Raw genomic sequence first — 15520 nt, 5'->3', positions numbered from 1 at the left:
TTCGAGGTTAGCTAAGCCTCCTGGGATGAATGAAAGAATGGAGAAGAAGAATAGAATAACAGAAAGAAGAATAGAATAACAGAAAGAATATTGAGCTTTACTGCATTGATACCCCTTATGGTTACATCCCCTCATCCTTATACCCCAATTCTCTTTGGTAAGTGACTGCACATAGCTGTGCTTACAGCTGTGTAACTAACTCACACTCCAGCTGTCCTAGCTGTCACAACTAACTCCACTAACCTTCACACCTGATTCGGGTACAAGCATTCCTATAGCCTTATTGTAGTTCCTACATACTTACCTTTGCTATTTTAGCTAATTAGGTACCTTAGCAGGCAGCCAAGCACTTAACCAATTAAAATAGCAATGGTCATTACATTTAGCAACCCTCCTAATTAAAACTCCTAACAGAATGCCTTCATAACAGACCTGTTGCTCGAATTTCCCGATTAGCACTGCCGTAATTAAAGGTTTTTCTACATCTATTTGGACACACATTCTCGCAAACCGCCCTCTATCTTCTATGGCTGTGTGTGTATCAACCCTTAGAACATTACCTATGGTCTTCCCAATGTGGCAGAGAGCTTCCGGGTTGTAGTATTCTATAGGAAGTCCATTGAGTCTAACCCAAACCGCTACCGTAGTAACACTTGCCGTTTCCGGCCTAAAATCCGGCTCCCAAGGTCTAATGGAAAGGAAATGCTCTCCTATGAACCATGGACCTCTTTTTAGTATATTCTCATAGTCTTCTCTCAAGGAGAGGCGAGTAAGAAAGAACCCATTTCCCAAACCCACGCAGTCCAGCCGCCCTACAGGTTTCCACATCGCTAACAATCTATTATGAAGGAAGTTGAAACCAACTGTCCTTCCATAGACCTTAACGATGAGTGCTTTCGACCATGGAGTTCGTATCTATCGTTTGAGCTCTCGAGGGAATCTAACAGCAACTAGCCCTTCACGAATAGTCTCTACCACCTCATCCGAGATGACTTCTTCATCCATACTATCACCAAAACAGAAGGCTTGCGAGAATGCACCTGGTATTTCACCAACCAGCTTATCGTTAAAAAAGGCTGAGCCACTCCAAGCCCCTTGACCACTGCTTGGTAGTTCAGTACCTACTTCTTGCCCACCTTGAAATCCCACATGACTCACATCTTTCACCTTCTTTTTACTCCGAACCAATTCCTCTTGTTCTTCCCGTGAGAGAGAGCGTGGAAGAGAGTCACCCGTTCTATACACGTAACTAACATACAATGTAAATGTGTAACGAACATACCAGTAACCAAAAATGCTAGCATACCATGCACAACTATCACGACTAGATTCCTAACAAATATACACTAATTCACAAATAAATGTAAACAATTTAGTACATTCAATGTATACAATTTTTCTTGGAATGTACACAATTATGTATATTTAAAGTGCACAATTTTTCAAAGAATGTATATAATTATGTATATTCAAAATATACAATTTTTTAAAGAATGTATACAATTCTATATATTCAATGTACACAATTAACTATAAAATATACAATTTTTCTTGGAATGTATACAATTATGTATATTTTAAGTACACAATTTTTCAAAGAATGTACACAATTATATATATTCAAAATATACGATTTTTTAAAGAATGTATATAATTCTATATATTCAATGTACACAATTAATTATATATTTTAATATTTTAATTCTATACTTTCAATAGGCACAATTTTTTACATTCAATGAACACATTTTTTAAGAAATGTACATAATTTTGTGTATTCAAATAACAATTTTTTTCAAAAATGTAATTATGTACATTCATTATAAATACTTTTTAAAAGAATGTGCATAATTCTGTACATTCAATACACACAGTTCTTTAAGAATGTACACAATTATGTATTTTTGATGTACACAACTTTTCATGTCTTTATATTAAATGTATACAAATTTCAAGGAATGTACACAATTCTTTATATTCAATATACACAATTTTTGAAAGAATTTACACTATTCTATACATTCAATTGACACGAATTTGAAAATAATGTACAAAATTCCATATATTCAAAGTGCACACATTTTCAAAGAATGTAAAAAATTGTGTATATTCAAATTACACAAATTTTCAAAGAATGTAATAATTCAAAATATTCAACTCATGTAATTTTTTAAAGAATGTATACAATTTTGTAAATTCGAAGTACATAATTTTTCAGAGAATGTTCACAATTCCAAATATTCAATTTCTCAAAGAATGTGCACAATTTTGTACATACAATATGGACAATTTTTCAAAGAATATGTAAAATTTTATACATTCAACATATACATTTTTTTTTTCAATGAATGGACACTATCCTGTACATTCAATATACATAATTTTTCAAAAAATGTAGACAATTTTGTATATTCAATTTACAAAATATTTTCAAAGAATGCACATAATTTCATATATTCAATTTACACAACTTTTCATTTTGGTATATTTAATATAATGTGTATACAATGTACATAATTTTTTAATTCCGTACATTCAATGTAAACAATTTTTCATAAAATGTACACAATTTTATATATACTACATACATAATTATTAAATGGGAAAGACTTAAGTATAGTACTTAAGTGTAGTTCCTTAGGTTTTTCTCTTAAAATTCTTTCATGTGGATTTTTTTTCATGGAATGGAAGTATATTTTTTAGTTAAATAGCGAAATGGTTGAATTTTAAGAGGGAAACCTAAGGAACAGCTAAAGTGAATAAATACGAAATTCCCAAATCTGTGAGATGCAAAAAATAGAGAAAAAATATGCGTAAAAGAAACAATCACACAAGACAATATTTACATGGTTTAACAATTTGCCTAGGGATTTCACTATTCTCAGGGAAAAATTTACAAGATGCGGCAATACAGTTTTCTCTCTAAAAAACCACACAAAACCCTAATATCCAAAACAACGGTTTTTCTATCTTGTGCACAAGATTCAAAATGGGCTTATTGGCCCAAGACTTTGCTCCATGGACTAAGCCTAAGAAAATCTCTCATAAAAAATCATAGCAATATTATTTCGAGTCAGTTCATGATCCAAATCAAACAGAACTAAGTTCTATAAAACCCAAAAATAGCACCTAAAGTACTGTACTTAAGTTTTGTCCTTATTAAATTCTGTAAATTCAATCTACACAAATTTCAATAAATGCACACAATTATGAACATTCAATGTACACAATCCTATACATTCAAAGCACACAAAATTTTGCAAGAATGTACATAATTAGGTATATTAACATACGCTATTTTTCAAAGAATTTTTACAGTTGTGTATATTCAATAAACATAATTCTATATATTTAATATACCCAATTCTTAAATTATTTACACTCAATGTACACAACTTTTCAGTGAATTTACAAAATTCTGTAGTTTTATTTATGCAAATTTTATGAAGAATGTACACAATTATGTATATTTAAAGTACACAATTTGTCAAAAAAAGTACAAAGTTCATTACTCCTAGGTGTACAATTTTTCAAAGAATATATACACTTTTGTACAATCAAGGAACAAAATTTTCATTGAATGGTAAAAATATTTCAAAAAAATTACACAATTTTGTATATTCAAAGTACATAACTTTTAGTAGAAAGAACACAATTTTGTGCATTCAATATACACAAATTTTTAAAGAATGTATATAATTTTGTATACTTAACTCAAATGTACATATTTATGTAAATTTAATGTACAAAATTTTTTAAAGAATGTATATAATTTTGCATACTGAACTCGAATGTACATATTTATGTAAATTTAATATACACAATTTTTCTAAGAATATAAACATTTTTTTATATAAAAAAAATGTATTCAATTTTGTCCATTATTGTACACTTTTTTTCAAAGAATATAGATAATTTTGTATATTTAATGTATACAACATTATATATTAATGTACAAATTTTTTTCCAATTCTATATATTCAATACGCACAAATTTAATGTACAATGTACAAAACTTTGCACATTTAATTTCCACAAATTTTCAAAAATTGTACACAATTTTGTTTATTCAAAGCATATACTTTTTCAAAGAACTTAAAAAATTTGTATATTAAACATATACAAATTTTCAAATAATGTACAAAATTTTGTATATACAACATACACAATTTTTTAAAGAGTATAAACCACTTTTCAATTAATATACATGTAAGGACCAGATTTGAGTTTCTAGCCTAGACGATGGATGGACCTAGGCCTAAAAAGCCTAAAATAATAAATTTGTGGAGAGTGGGTTCGAAAACTATGTTCAAATGAGTTGGACAACAAATAAAGTGAACTCAATTGACAAGAATAGGAAAGTAGATTGAATTGATCCAAAGAAAATCGTCCTCGGCAAAGTCTGAGGGAGTTAGTTCTTATATATTTCTTTCAAGTTTGTTCACAAAGTTGGTTCCTGATTGCTACAGTGTTTCCCTCTTCATTCCCCCCCCCCCAACCCATCTCTTTCATGGAGGGTCTCTTCTATTATATAGTTCTCCTTAGACAATCTTGGTCCTTCACTTTTTGATCATCCAAGTCACCACTTGAGTGCTTGTCCTATCGGACACACTTTCAGTCCCTCTGTGCGTTGTGGTAGCCAATGCAACACTGTTCAGGGGTCTTCTCTACATTAATGCAGCCAAAAAGTTAGCTGTAGTGCATTCAATGCGGTAGTAGCAGCTTTCCTCTTAGATATTTTAGGACACCTCCTTGTCTTGTGTTTCCATAGTGCTTATCTATATCAACAGAGTGTTCCTGGGTCATTCTCTTGGACGGCGGACCACCACTACGGACCTCGGCCTTGGTTATCCGAGGAGGCTCTCATCCTCAGCACAACCCCTTGGACTGTTATGATCAAAATTGATTTCTCCGTTTGCTAACATGGGCTCTTTTGACAACGTTTACCCTCCTCGAACATCTTCGGTCCGTGGCTTGGGCCTTAGGTCCATTATATACATAAATAATGGGCTTCAGGGCCCAATGCCCCTACAATACACATTTTTGTAGATTTAATGCATACAATTTTCATTTCATATACACAATACTGTATATTCAACGTACATATTTTCTTAAAGAATGTACTCATTTTAGTTATTCATTGTACACAAATTTTCAATTTTGTGCATTCAATGTACATAATTTTGCAAAGAATGTAGAGAATTCTTTACATTATATTAGGTTCTAAAATTTTTGGAACTAAATGTATTAAAACTTCATTATGTATTATGTTGGCAAATCATGATCAAAACATAGAGTCTAGGTTTAGGCTTGCTCAAAGTGTGTTTATTTGTAAAAGTTGGAATCGAATGATTGCAGGATTTATTGGTCTAAATCTGCAAGGCCCGATTGATCAAAAATTAGACTCGATCGATCAAACCTCGCTCAGATTAATTTTTCTGCAGAATTTTCCACCTCAACCCAAGCTTGGTTTGACGTGTAGGGTTTTATGTTTTAGTCCAAATATAAAAAGAAAAACCCTAACTACGTTTTAGAAGTCTTTGATGTGTTGTGTGTTAAATCTCTTGTGAGATCTAGAGGTGTTTACCTTTATACACACTTAGAATTATGAAGATCAAAATTCATGTCAAGAACTTGGTGATCGTTTCAATTGCTGCATAAAGAACTTAAAGAAAATCTGAAACCTTTGAGTGGAGTCTCAAAATCACAAGTAGGAGTACTTGTGTTTGCAATGGATCAAGGAAAGAACTAGTCCGTGGACTCGGAGCTGTCACGTGGTCGTGGTAGTAAGTTTTCTACTTGAGGTAGCAATAGGATATTAGTGGTCTAAGTCTTATTGTACAAACTTCAATTTTTTCATAGTGGATCTGTTTTACCTTGAGAATAGCTAGGTTAAATCATTCCTATGTTTTTTACTGGTTTGGTTTTCCTAGGTTATCATATCGTGTGTTCTTTATATTTCTGCATTATTTACATGATATGATTTGAATGTGTTAACCTAGATTTGAATAATTTATCTAAGTAATCACTTGGCTAAATAACTAGGTTAAATAACTTGTGTTTTAAGGGGTCTAAAAATGTACACAATTTTTCAAATGAGCAAGACTTAGGTATAGTACTTAGGTTCTGTTTCTTAGGTTTCCCTTTTAAGATTCTACCATGTGGATTTTTTCTCACAAAATGAAAGTGTATTTTTTAGTTAAGTAGCCACATAGCTGAATCTTAAGAGGGGAATTTAAGGAATAGCACCTAAGGTACTGTACCTAAGTTTTGTTCTTTTCAAATAATATACATAATTTTGTACATTCAATATCCCAACTTCATAGAGTGTAACACAATTCTACATATTCAATGTACACAATTTTGTACATTTAATATACAAAAATTTTCAATTAATATACAAAATTATATATATTCAACGTATACAACTTTCCAAAAAATGTACACAATTCAATACATTTAATATACACAATTTTTCAATAAATGGATATAATTTTGTATATTCACTATAGACAATTTTTTGATGTCTGAACATTTTTCTTCACGAATTATTGAGTGTAATTTTTATACATTTAATATCTAAATGTTCAAAGAATGATTAAACTTGGAATTTAGGCTATGTTTTGTTCGACATAAATTGATTCTGGAAAATATTTTCCGCATTTACAAGTGTTAGGGTGACAGAAATAATTGGTCTACGTTTTCATTTTTTGTAGACTATTTTCCGCCTCACCCAAGATTAAATGGCAAGTTGGCAGCATACATTATGATATCAGAAACAGAGTCCAACAGATTTGTTACAAAGAATTATCATTGCCTCATATAACCAATGGGTTCATTATATGTAGTACAACATAGATGACCGATTACATCTTTGTTTTAATTTATCCACAATGCTAACTGCAGAACATGATAAATAGTTCACAGCCATGGCTTGCTACTGCCTTTGATAGAGACTGCTTTAATACCTCACAGTCTCTTCCACTCCATAATTCATGGCACATACAGGAACTCAAGTTTTTAGCAGGAAGTACCTTAGCCATGTCGGATGTCATTGCAGTTATTTCTGTCTGATCAGTGTTTACATTGAAAAATGCAAGATATACTTCTCCTAGAAAGCATGGAAGAATAATCATTAGAAAGCATTAAGAATAGCATTACTATTATTATTATTTTATAATTCGTGAAAAATCATTAAAAAAAAATGTAAAGAATAGAATTATGCAATTTTTAGTTTTTGAAAATAATCTTTGCACTTGGGCAAAGCAGAGCTATGAGGCACTACAAATTAGAGTTCTTTGTTGGTAGGGGAATCGTACCATCTCTTCCAGTTGCAATCCAAGAACGAGCTCCATTAGTAACATAAGGAAACTGTACAAACAATTAAATAATATGTTATGTTGCTATTTAGACAATGCTTATTTTTCCTAAGACTACAAAAGATTAGATGGGTACACATGCCTCCATGTTGTTTGAGCTAAAGGAATTTATCTCCAACACAATCTCATTTGTTATGAGGTCGTATGTGGCGTTGTCAAGGTTTCTCACATCTCCTCCAAACATGAGAGGAGACTTAGCCATAGACCACAAAGTCACCTGTGAAAATAAGAAAGATAAGGTCAAAATAGAGTGCTTAATTATTCCAATTTTCAATGGTTACAGAGAAAGTTGGATCCGCAGTTTAAATTAATAAAATAATTTGATATTTCACAATTATGTAATAAGCTCACAGCAAATAAAATGAAATTTCACTTCTTATCTCAATGCAGTCATATGAATGATAATATATGACATAAAAATAAAAATAATAAATTATAGATATCATGGTAAGGCAGGGCTCGACTGAGGTGTGATACTTGCTATTTTAAGGCATTTTGTGTCACTCGGGAGAATATCGAAGATACATCTCATCCGGTGCAATAGGTTCACTGGCACGATTCCCTTAGGATGCAATAGCCTAGTCACACATGCTGTGTTCTCCATGAATTTGCACTACTCCCAAGAGAAAAAGCTCCACCACAATAATACATCCTTCTTTGTTCACAAAAAGTCTATAAAAAAAAACCCCATTCTATACATGTTTTCTCATTTTATCATTTTTACACATTTGTGTGTACACATATAGGACTTTGAAGTTCACCTCTCTAGAATGGTAAAACTCCCTTTTTATAGGTATAGAAAACATGTAAGTTATAAATATCAATTTAATGACAATATAATGGAGATATAAGTTACAAAAACATAATAAATTTTTTTAATAACCATTTGAAATTAATAGATAGAATACTCATAATAAATTATAAGTTGTAAATGTAAATATTTATTTATTTGTATTAATAAAACACACCAACAGATAACTAACTTCTTTGTTTTGATATAAATACCTGAGATTTTTGCTCATCTGGAGTAAGGTTAGTTGTTCTGTGTGGACCTTCATTTGACTCTAAAATATTTGAAAAAAATATAGTTAACAATAGTTAATTGGGACTTTTGAAAATTTCTAATTAACTATCCAATGATTTGTCATAGATATATAACATATTTCAACTAAAGAAGCAGGTTGGAGAACTTATTGCCATGCCACTTGGTCTAGACAGACAATGTAGAAGTCAGTTAGCAGAATTGGAATGGCAAGTTCTTTGTTTTTGAAGATTGAAATTGAAGTGATGCATATTTGAGTGCATGACTAATGGACCCATTTGTCACTTGAAACTGCTTGGTCAAGAACCCCTAAATGTAACAGTAAAATCACTTAAACAACAACTAGGTTCATTGATTTACCTAATAGTACTCTGTCCCTCCCAGTGGCAGGGCTAGAAATTTTTTTGGGAGTTAAATTGAACAATAATTTATAAATCCACAAAATAATACACATATATTCTTAAAAAAGAAGTAATGTACATATATGTATAATTTATACTTAAAACATGTCTTTTAAAATAATTTATTCTAGATGCCAAAAAAGAAGAAGATTTATTCTACATATCATTTTCTCAAATATAAGAAAATTTCATCAAGTTATTTTTATATAATTGAAGGACAAATAATATTTTCTTTCATTAAATCGTGTATAATTATGCTTCAAAATTTAAAATTATATTAATCACAATTAATATTCTTTAAACACTTTTTTAGATATGCTAGGATTTAAAACTTATAGAGTCCGTTCTATAATAATTGTTATTTCTCATCAAGCTAAGACATTCATTAGTTTCATTTTTTCTTAGGTTGGATTTGAATCCAAGTTTCCTATTTAACCACAAGAAACTTTACTCATTAAGCTAATTGGGATTACATTATTTAAAAATTATAAATCAATGTTTTTATTAAATAAATTAAATATCACACATTAAAAGTTAAAAATAGGAAAACATAAAAGTATACAAATCAATTAATTTTAATAAATGTTATTTTATATGTCTTGATGTATATAATGTATAATAAGGGAAACATAATAATGACAATACTAAATAAAAAAAATTATTTTATTTATAGATGAGAAAGTAGGTCATGTCCCAAAATTTTTATCATAAAATCATAGCATGTTTCTTCTAATAAAAAATAAAAAATAAAAATTCATGTCTTCGTGTATCCTAAACTTTTCTAAACACAAAATTAAAGAGAATTTTTGGTAGAAAAGAAAAGAAGTTTTTATTAATAAGATTTACTTATATATTTTTGGAACTATATGCTCTTTTGCTGTTAAATCAAAGGCTAAAATGCAAATTACATCCTTTAAGTTTAACTGAAATTTATTTCATTCATCTAATTTTACTTTCGTTCAATTAAATCCTTTGAATTTCAAATTTATTCAATTCAAGTCTCTTGTCTTATTCCGTTAAAAAATATTGTTGTTAAGTATGCCATCAACTAATGAGAAAAAAAATTTTGAAAAAAATATCAAATAAAAAATCTATAAAATATTTTTATTAATTTCACAAATTTTTTTATGTGAAAATAATATTTTTTTAATGAAATTTTTTTAACAAAATTAGACAAAATGCTTGAATTGAGTAGATTTGAAACTTAAAGGATTCAATTAAATGAGAATAAAGTTAGAGGATTAAAATGAATTTTAGTCAAACTTAAAAGGTGAAATTTACATTTTTTTCTAAATCTACTGAGTTATATATGACAAAAAATAATAATTAAATGTTAAAAGAAAGAAGAAAGAAGGCAAATCCGGGGGCCAATTAAGAAAAAATTGTATATGTACTTGACATTAAAAAAAAAAAAAAATGCTAAATTCTTCATTAAATGTATAAAGGAAAAGTAAAAAGAAAATTCTTATAACCTGGATCAGTCAGCCATCCTAGTGGTAGCATATCCAAGTCAGGCCATGACTTCCCCTTCAAACCTGTAGCTCCTATCATATTAGCTGCAGCAAAATCCCTAACCAAAAAAAAAAAAAAATTGCTTTTCAGTATTCTATAATGATTGATCAAAAAGGAATTAAATGGAAAAGAAATCATCTATCAATCAATTAAAATATATATTAAAAAAGAAGAAGCAAAGACATCATGTGAGAGAGAGCATTAGGTTCTACTAAGTGACACATTCCTTAAGGCTCTCTTATTTAGGCTTCCACCTCATCAAAATTTGTATTTATGTCAAATTTTTAGTTCATTGAATGTGTCAATGGTGTAAATATGCATACTAATTATCTATAGGTGTGCACTAATTATATATAGGTATGCACCATATATAACAGTATTTTATATGCCTATCATTTTAAAATTTTATTTCAAATAGCAAAAAATCTCGTGGGAAACCATTTAGTTCTGCCATGTAGATCTTTGTTAGAATAATTTTTCATTTAGCTTTTCACCTCTAATTCTTATTTCTTAACATATTTTGGGTTATAATAAAATTCTATTAATAGGATATTACTATTTCACCGAGTGTTTAACCTATCATTTTCATACTTTAATAATATAAATGTGACATCATAATTTTTCTATGATATTTTTATAAGTCAAAACATTAACATGATATTACAAAAACTTTAAGTTAACTCCAATGCATTGAAGAAACAAAAACTATGAAACACCACATAATAACTAATTTCTAATTTACATGACATTTAATTACTCTTATTTTGGGTTTGTTTGGATACCGCTTATTGTTGAAAACTAAAAATTGAAAATACTATAGTAAAATCATTTTTAAATGTGTGAATAGTGCTGTGGGACCCAATTTTAAAGCTATTTTTGTTGAAAAAAGTACTTGTGAGTCCCGTGAACAGTGCACGGGACCCACCAGTTTTCAGCAAAAAGCTAGAACGCACAGAAGACGTGCGTTCCAAACACACACTCTATAATTTAAATTCTTCATCCCCTTAATTAATTTTGTATTACATCATTAATTTAACAAAAACCTCTTCATGTTATCATAACATTACTTCATGTTATTACTTTAAAATATTTTGAACATTTTATATAACCTTCTCACATAGCAATTTATAGCATTATCCGTGCATTGTGCGAGCCCATTGCTAGTAATGATTAAAGTGTAACTTAAACTCCAAAAATCTTGAACAAAAATAGAACTGCCTTTTCACCTTGAAACATCGAAATGTGGCACAAGATTTTCCCATGAATCCCAATCATCCCCAGTTATCCTGTACATGTTCACTAATCCACTCACATCCTTGGCCATTGCTGGGGTTGCACGGGTTCCAGGAGACAAAGAATACAATATGGGGTGGTCAAGTTGCTTCAAAACCTGGGCAAAGGCGCACCATTTAATAAATCAACCGCATATGTTTTGAATAAAATATTGTATTCCACAACTTTTGTTATATTTTTTATATGAAAAACTGTGACTAGCTGAATATCACTTTCATATAGGCCCATTATTTATTCTTTATTGAGAAATGCTAAAAACACCCTAGCATATATTTAGAACCCCATAAACCAATTTTATGGCTTAATCACTTTTAATCCGAAACTACCATTTAGTTCAATGTCAGTGATTAATCAAATTTCATATTGTAAGCATGTGCAAATATGAACTAAAGCATACAAAGAGCAATATGAAAATGCAGAAATAAAGCAAACCAACGCTAAACACAAGGAAATGTTTAGGAAGAGGAAAACCTGAGCACCTAGCGGAAAAAATCTCTCCCCAACCACACCATTAGAAATTGTCCATTATATGAATAGTTGTAGTACAAGTTATAAGACTATGAACCTTCCAAACTCATATTCCCCTATATACTTGAGTCTCCTAAGCTCCACCTAGCAACTAGCTTCACGAAACCCTATCTTCAACTAGCTTCCTAGAGACACCACTATTGAGCCACCAACAAAAAGCCACCAATAGGATTGGATATGTGATAGCACCCTAAGTTTCTAAACCTTCAACACATAACTCACAAAACTTAGTAGATGGTGAAGGAAATTTAGGCAACAAAATTTCTCTCAAATGTATGGCAATGGTGAGAGAAATGGAGAAGAGCGGATGAGAGTATTTTCAGCTTTTAGGCAAAGGTTCTCTCTTTCTTTACAAGGTGGATGGAATGAAATGAGGTCTCTCATAAAGTTTATGGTCAGATTCCACTCTCTAGCCACGTTCAGCATGCACATAAATAGACAATCTTCATCAATTTCTTCCATGTGTCACTCATGAGCAAGGTAGATCGCATGCTGGACACAAAATGTAGCTTTGGAGTTTCTCAAAAAAAAAAAAAAAAAAAAAAAAAAAAAAAAAAAAAAACTAGCTTATAATTAAGCTAGTCCCAAACACACATAATTTGTGTGTTTGGGACTAGCTACTTTTAAAAAAACATAATTTGTGTGTTTGGGACTAGCTTAATTATAGGCTAGTTTTTTTTTTTAACTTTTTCAAATTACAAGTATATTTTAAGATACTTTCAATAAAAACCTAAATAAACTATTCTCAAATCAACAAAAAATATTGAATTAAGCTAACATTAATTTGAAAAACATGAATTTATTAACATCAGCCACATTAAAATTGTTGCACAAAAGTTGTGTTCTTAGATTTTCTCCAAAATATCACAAATGTCACTGCAGATGTGACAGTAACGTAGAGAGAGAGAGAGAGAGAGAGAGAGAGAGGTATGCATCTTACCTCTGACACAACGCTTATTTCATCTATATCCAAGTCACCACCAAACACACAGTCATGTTTCACTACAAGAAAATATAAACAATCGATGTCAAACTTAAAACGTGGAAAATGGAGTTTGAGTTGCCAATCAGGTGACTGTCAAATTGAATTTGTTGTGATCAAGAGATTGTATATAAGGTTACGGTAGTACTACATGCACAAATCAAAATTTTTAAGTTTCTGCATGCATAAACTCATGGGATTGCAAGAACACCCTAAATAATATGTTGTAGCTAGCAATGTAAAGAGAGGAAGGACAACTTTCCAATAACAATGGTCAAATTAATTACCCAAATCAACACCCCACTCAGCATACTGTGTATAAAGTGACCTCAAGAAGGCAGCTCCTGCTCTCGCCATGAAACCATGTGGCATCCATGAACATGGCCTTTCCTTAATCCCTATATCTTGTGCAGTCCACTTTTTGCGACCCTCTTCAAAAGCCTCTCCCTGATAAAAATAAATATATCAAAACATAAGCTTAAGCAATTATTACTATTGCTAACTATTCTTGACACTTTGTTTTTGCTATTTGCATTACATGTTCCAATGACATTGTTCATATTTCTGAGGTTAAACTTTAAATTGAGTGTGCTTGCTTGTTCTTTCATAAAGTAACTATAAATAAATGAAAAATGCTCTGACAATACCGTTTTTGTGTCCAATATGAGGAGTCTAAATCTTCTGTCCCACTTTTTCTGCTCCACTTTATACTCTACTAATAAATATTTGCCACGTGTTTACCTAATTAATTAAATACTACTATTAATTAATAATTTTTGTATTAATAAGTCAATAATGACAGTATTTAATTAATTAGATGAACACATGGCAAATATTTATTGGTGGAGTATAGAGTGGAACAGGAAAAGTGGAACAGAAGATTTGGACTCCAATATGAGGGTGTTTGCGTTCACTGCTTGTGTACTTATTCCACTCATAACATGAATCCCAAACTTCAAACCCATGCTATGCACCTTATTGGCTACTTCAGTAAACCCATTTCCATTTACAGAGGAAGGCCACCTATCTGGGTCAGGGACCATCCTCCCCCATTCGTCAATTACATCAAATCCTGAAGAATCAGCGTCAGCACCCTCCACCTTTCTCCGATACCATAGATAATCCACCACAACATACTACATTGCAGAGATAAACTGTAAGTATTTACTCGAAAGTATTAGAATGAATATTTTGGCGATTTGTGATTGTGGGATAGAAAATTTGTATCTGTAGTCTTCCTACCTCATATCCACTAGAAAGTAGACGATCAGATATGAATTGAGCACTATCCAAGAACTCTTTTTCAGAAATGGTCCAGCTAAAGGAATCATAGGAGTTCCAACCTCTAGGTGGGGAGCTCGCATATTGTGCTTCCACATATAGCCTTGACACAATTCAAATAGATGGTTCAACGAAGACATAACAAAATGATACGAATCATAAAAAATACTACACTCATAAATTCCTCTTAGCCTACTTCATTTGCTTTTTTATCTTATACATAGTGAACCCTTTCCAAAGTTTTTAAGACTAAGGCTTTTGTGGAGTCTAGCTAGGTTGATAGATCATGCACCAATCTTTACAAGTATCATGAAATTTGTACAAAGAAACTAATTTTGCGTTGGAAAACGTATTGAGAGTAAAAGAGACCAACATTCGGTGAGAATGCTGCTCAATCTAATATGCAAGAAAATTCATTCTCCAAAATGTTAAGCAAAGAATACCTAAATAATTGATTGTATATCTATACAGGAGCAACTCCACATTGAAGCCAGGGTGGTCACAGGACCACCCTAACCCCTTTTATTTTTTATTTTTTATTTTATAAATTTATTTATTTATTTATTTTTTAAGAAACAAACACATACACACATGCACAAAAGAGAGAAAAAATTACTAGAACCACCATTGCATCTATAGCACATAATTTAGCAAATAGCAAATACAGAGTCCCACCAAAACCCTTACCAAAGCCTTTATTATTACCACTCTGAAGTTCCTAAAAATGGTTAACTTGCCAAGAATCTTGAAATTCAACTAGTGGACACCTTTGGTATTTTTATTTTTTTTTAATTTTTTTATGGAGACATCCAGAGTTCAAATCTCTCATCTCCAACTATCAAATTTTCAACCAAAAAAATAGTTAAACTTACTCTAGTCATTAATTTAGGAGAAACATGTAGGAGAAAATGATTAATCAATTTAGACAGTTATAAAATCGCATGTTATCTTTATCTTCAAAGCTGGGCAGTAGATCATTATAATTAAATGCGAATGCAATGCAATAATGGGAGAATTAGGAAAGATAATAATATAATATAATAGAAGTAGAAGAAAAAAGAAGAAGAAGGAGCACCTTGGTGTATTTAGAAGAATGAATAGG

At 30.8% G+C, this 15520-nt stretch overlaps 1 protein-coding gene across 1 annotated transcript; it reads right to left on the bottom strand.

Moving 5' to 3' along the window:
* Positions 1–915: 915 nt before the first annotated feature.
* LOC115981129 (alpha-galactosidase-like) lies at positions 916–14619 on the bottom strand. Its single transcript, XM_031103311.1, has 13 exons — positions 14615–14619; positions 14380–14521; positions 14013–14273; positions 13425–13584; positions 13096–13157; positions 11561–11724; positions 10295–10392; positions 8385–8443; positions 7462–7596; positions 7320–7371; positions 7035–7111; positions 4948–5028; positions 916–1332 (listed from the first exon to the last, which is right to left on the bottom strand). Exons 1-13 carry the CDS (start codon positions 14617–14619, stop codon positions 916–918), a joined length of 1713 nt encoding a protein of 570 aa, XP_030959171.1.
* Between the last annotated feature and the right edge of the window lie 901 nt (positions 14620–15520).

The sequence above is a fragment of the Quercus lobata genome, chromosome 3, assembly GCF_001633185.2.
Source record: "Quercus lobata isolate SW786 chromosome 3, ValleyOak3.0 Primary Assembly, whole genome shotgun sequence".
NCBI classification, from domain to species: domain Eukaryota; kingdom Viridiplantae; phylum Streptophyta; class Magnoliopsida; order Fagales; family Fagaceae; genus Quercus; species Quercus lobata.
This window is presented reverse-complemented; position numbering and strand designations above follow the sequence as displayed.

What these genes read in the sequence shown, in the direction of transcription:
- LOC115981129 (XM_031103311.1), bottom strand. An exon ending in TACTTTCTAGTGGATATGAG is followed by an intron (nt 14,274 to 14,379) that starts GTAGGAAGACTA and finishes TCTGCAATGTAG; the next exon opens with TATGTTGTGGTGGATTATCT. An exon ending in CCACATTTCGATGTTTCAAG is followed by an intron (nt 10,393 to 11,560) that starts GTGAAAAGGCAG and finishes TTTTTTGGTTAG; the next exon opens with GGATTTTGCTGCAGCTAATA.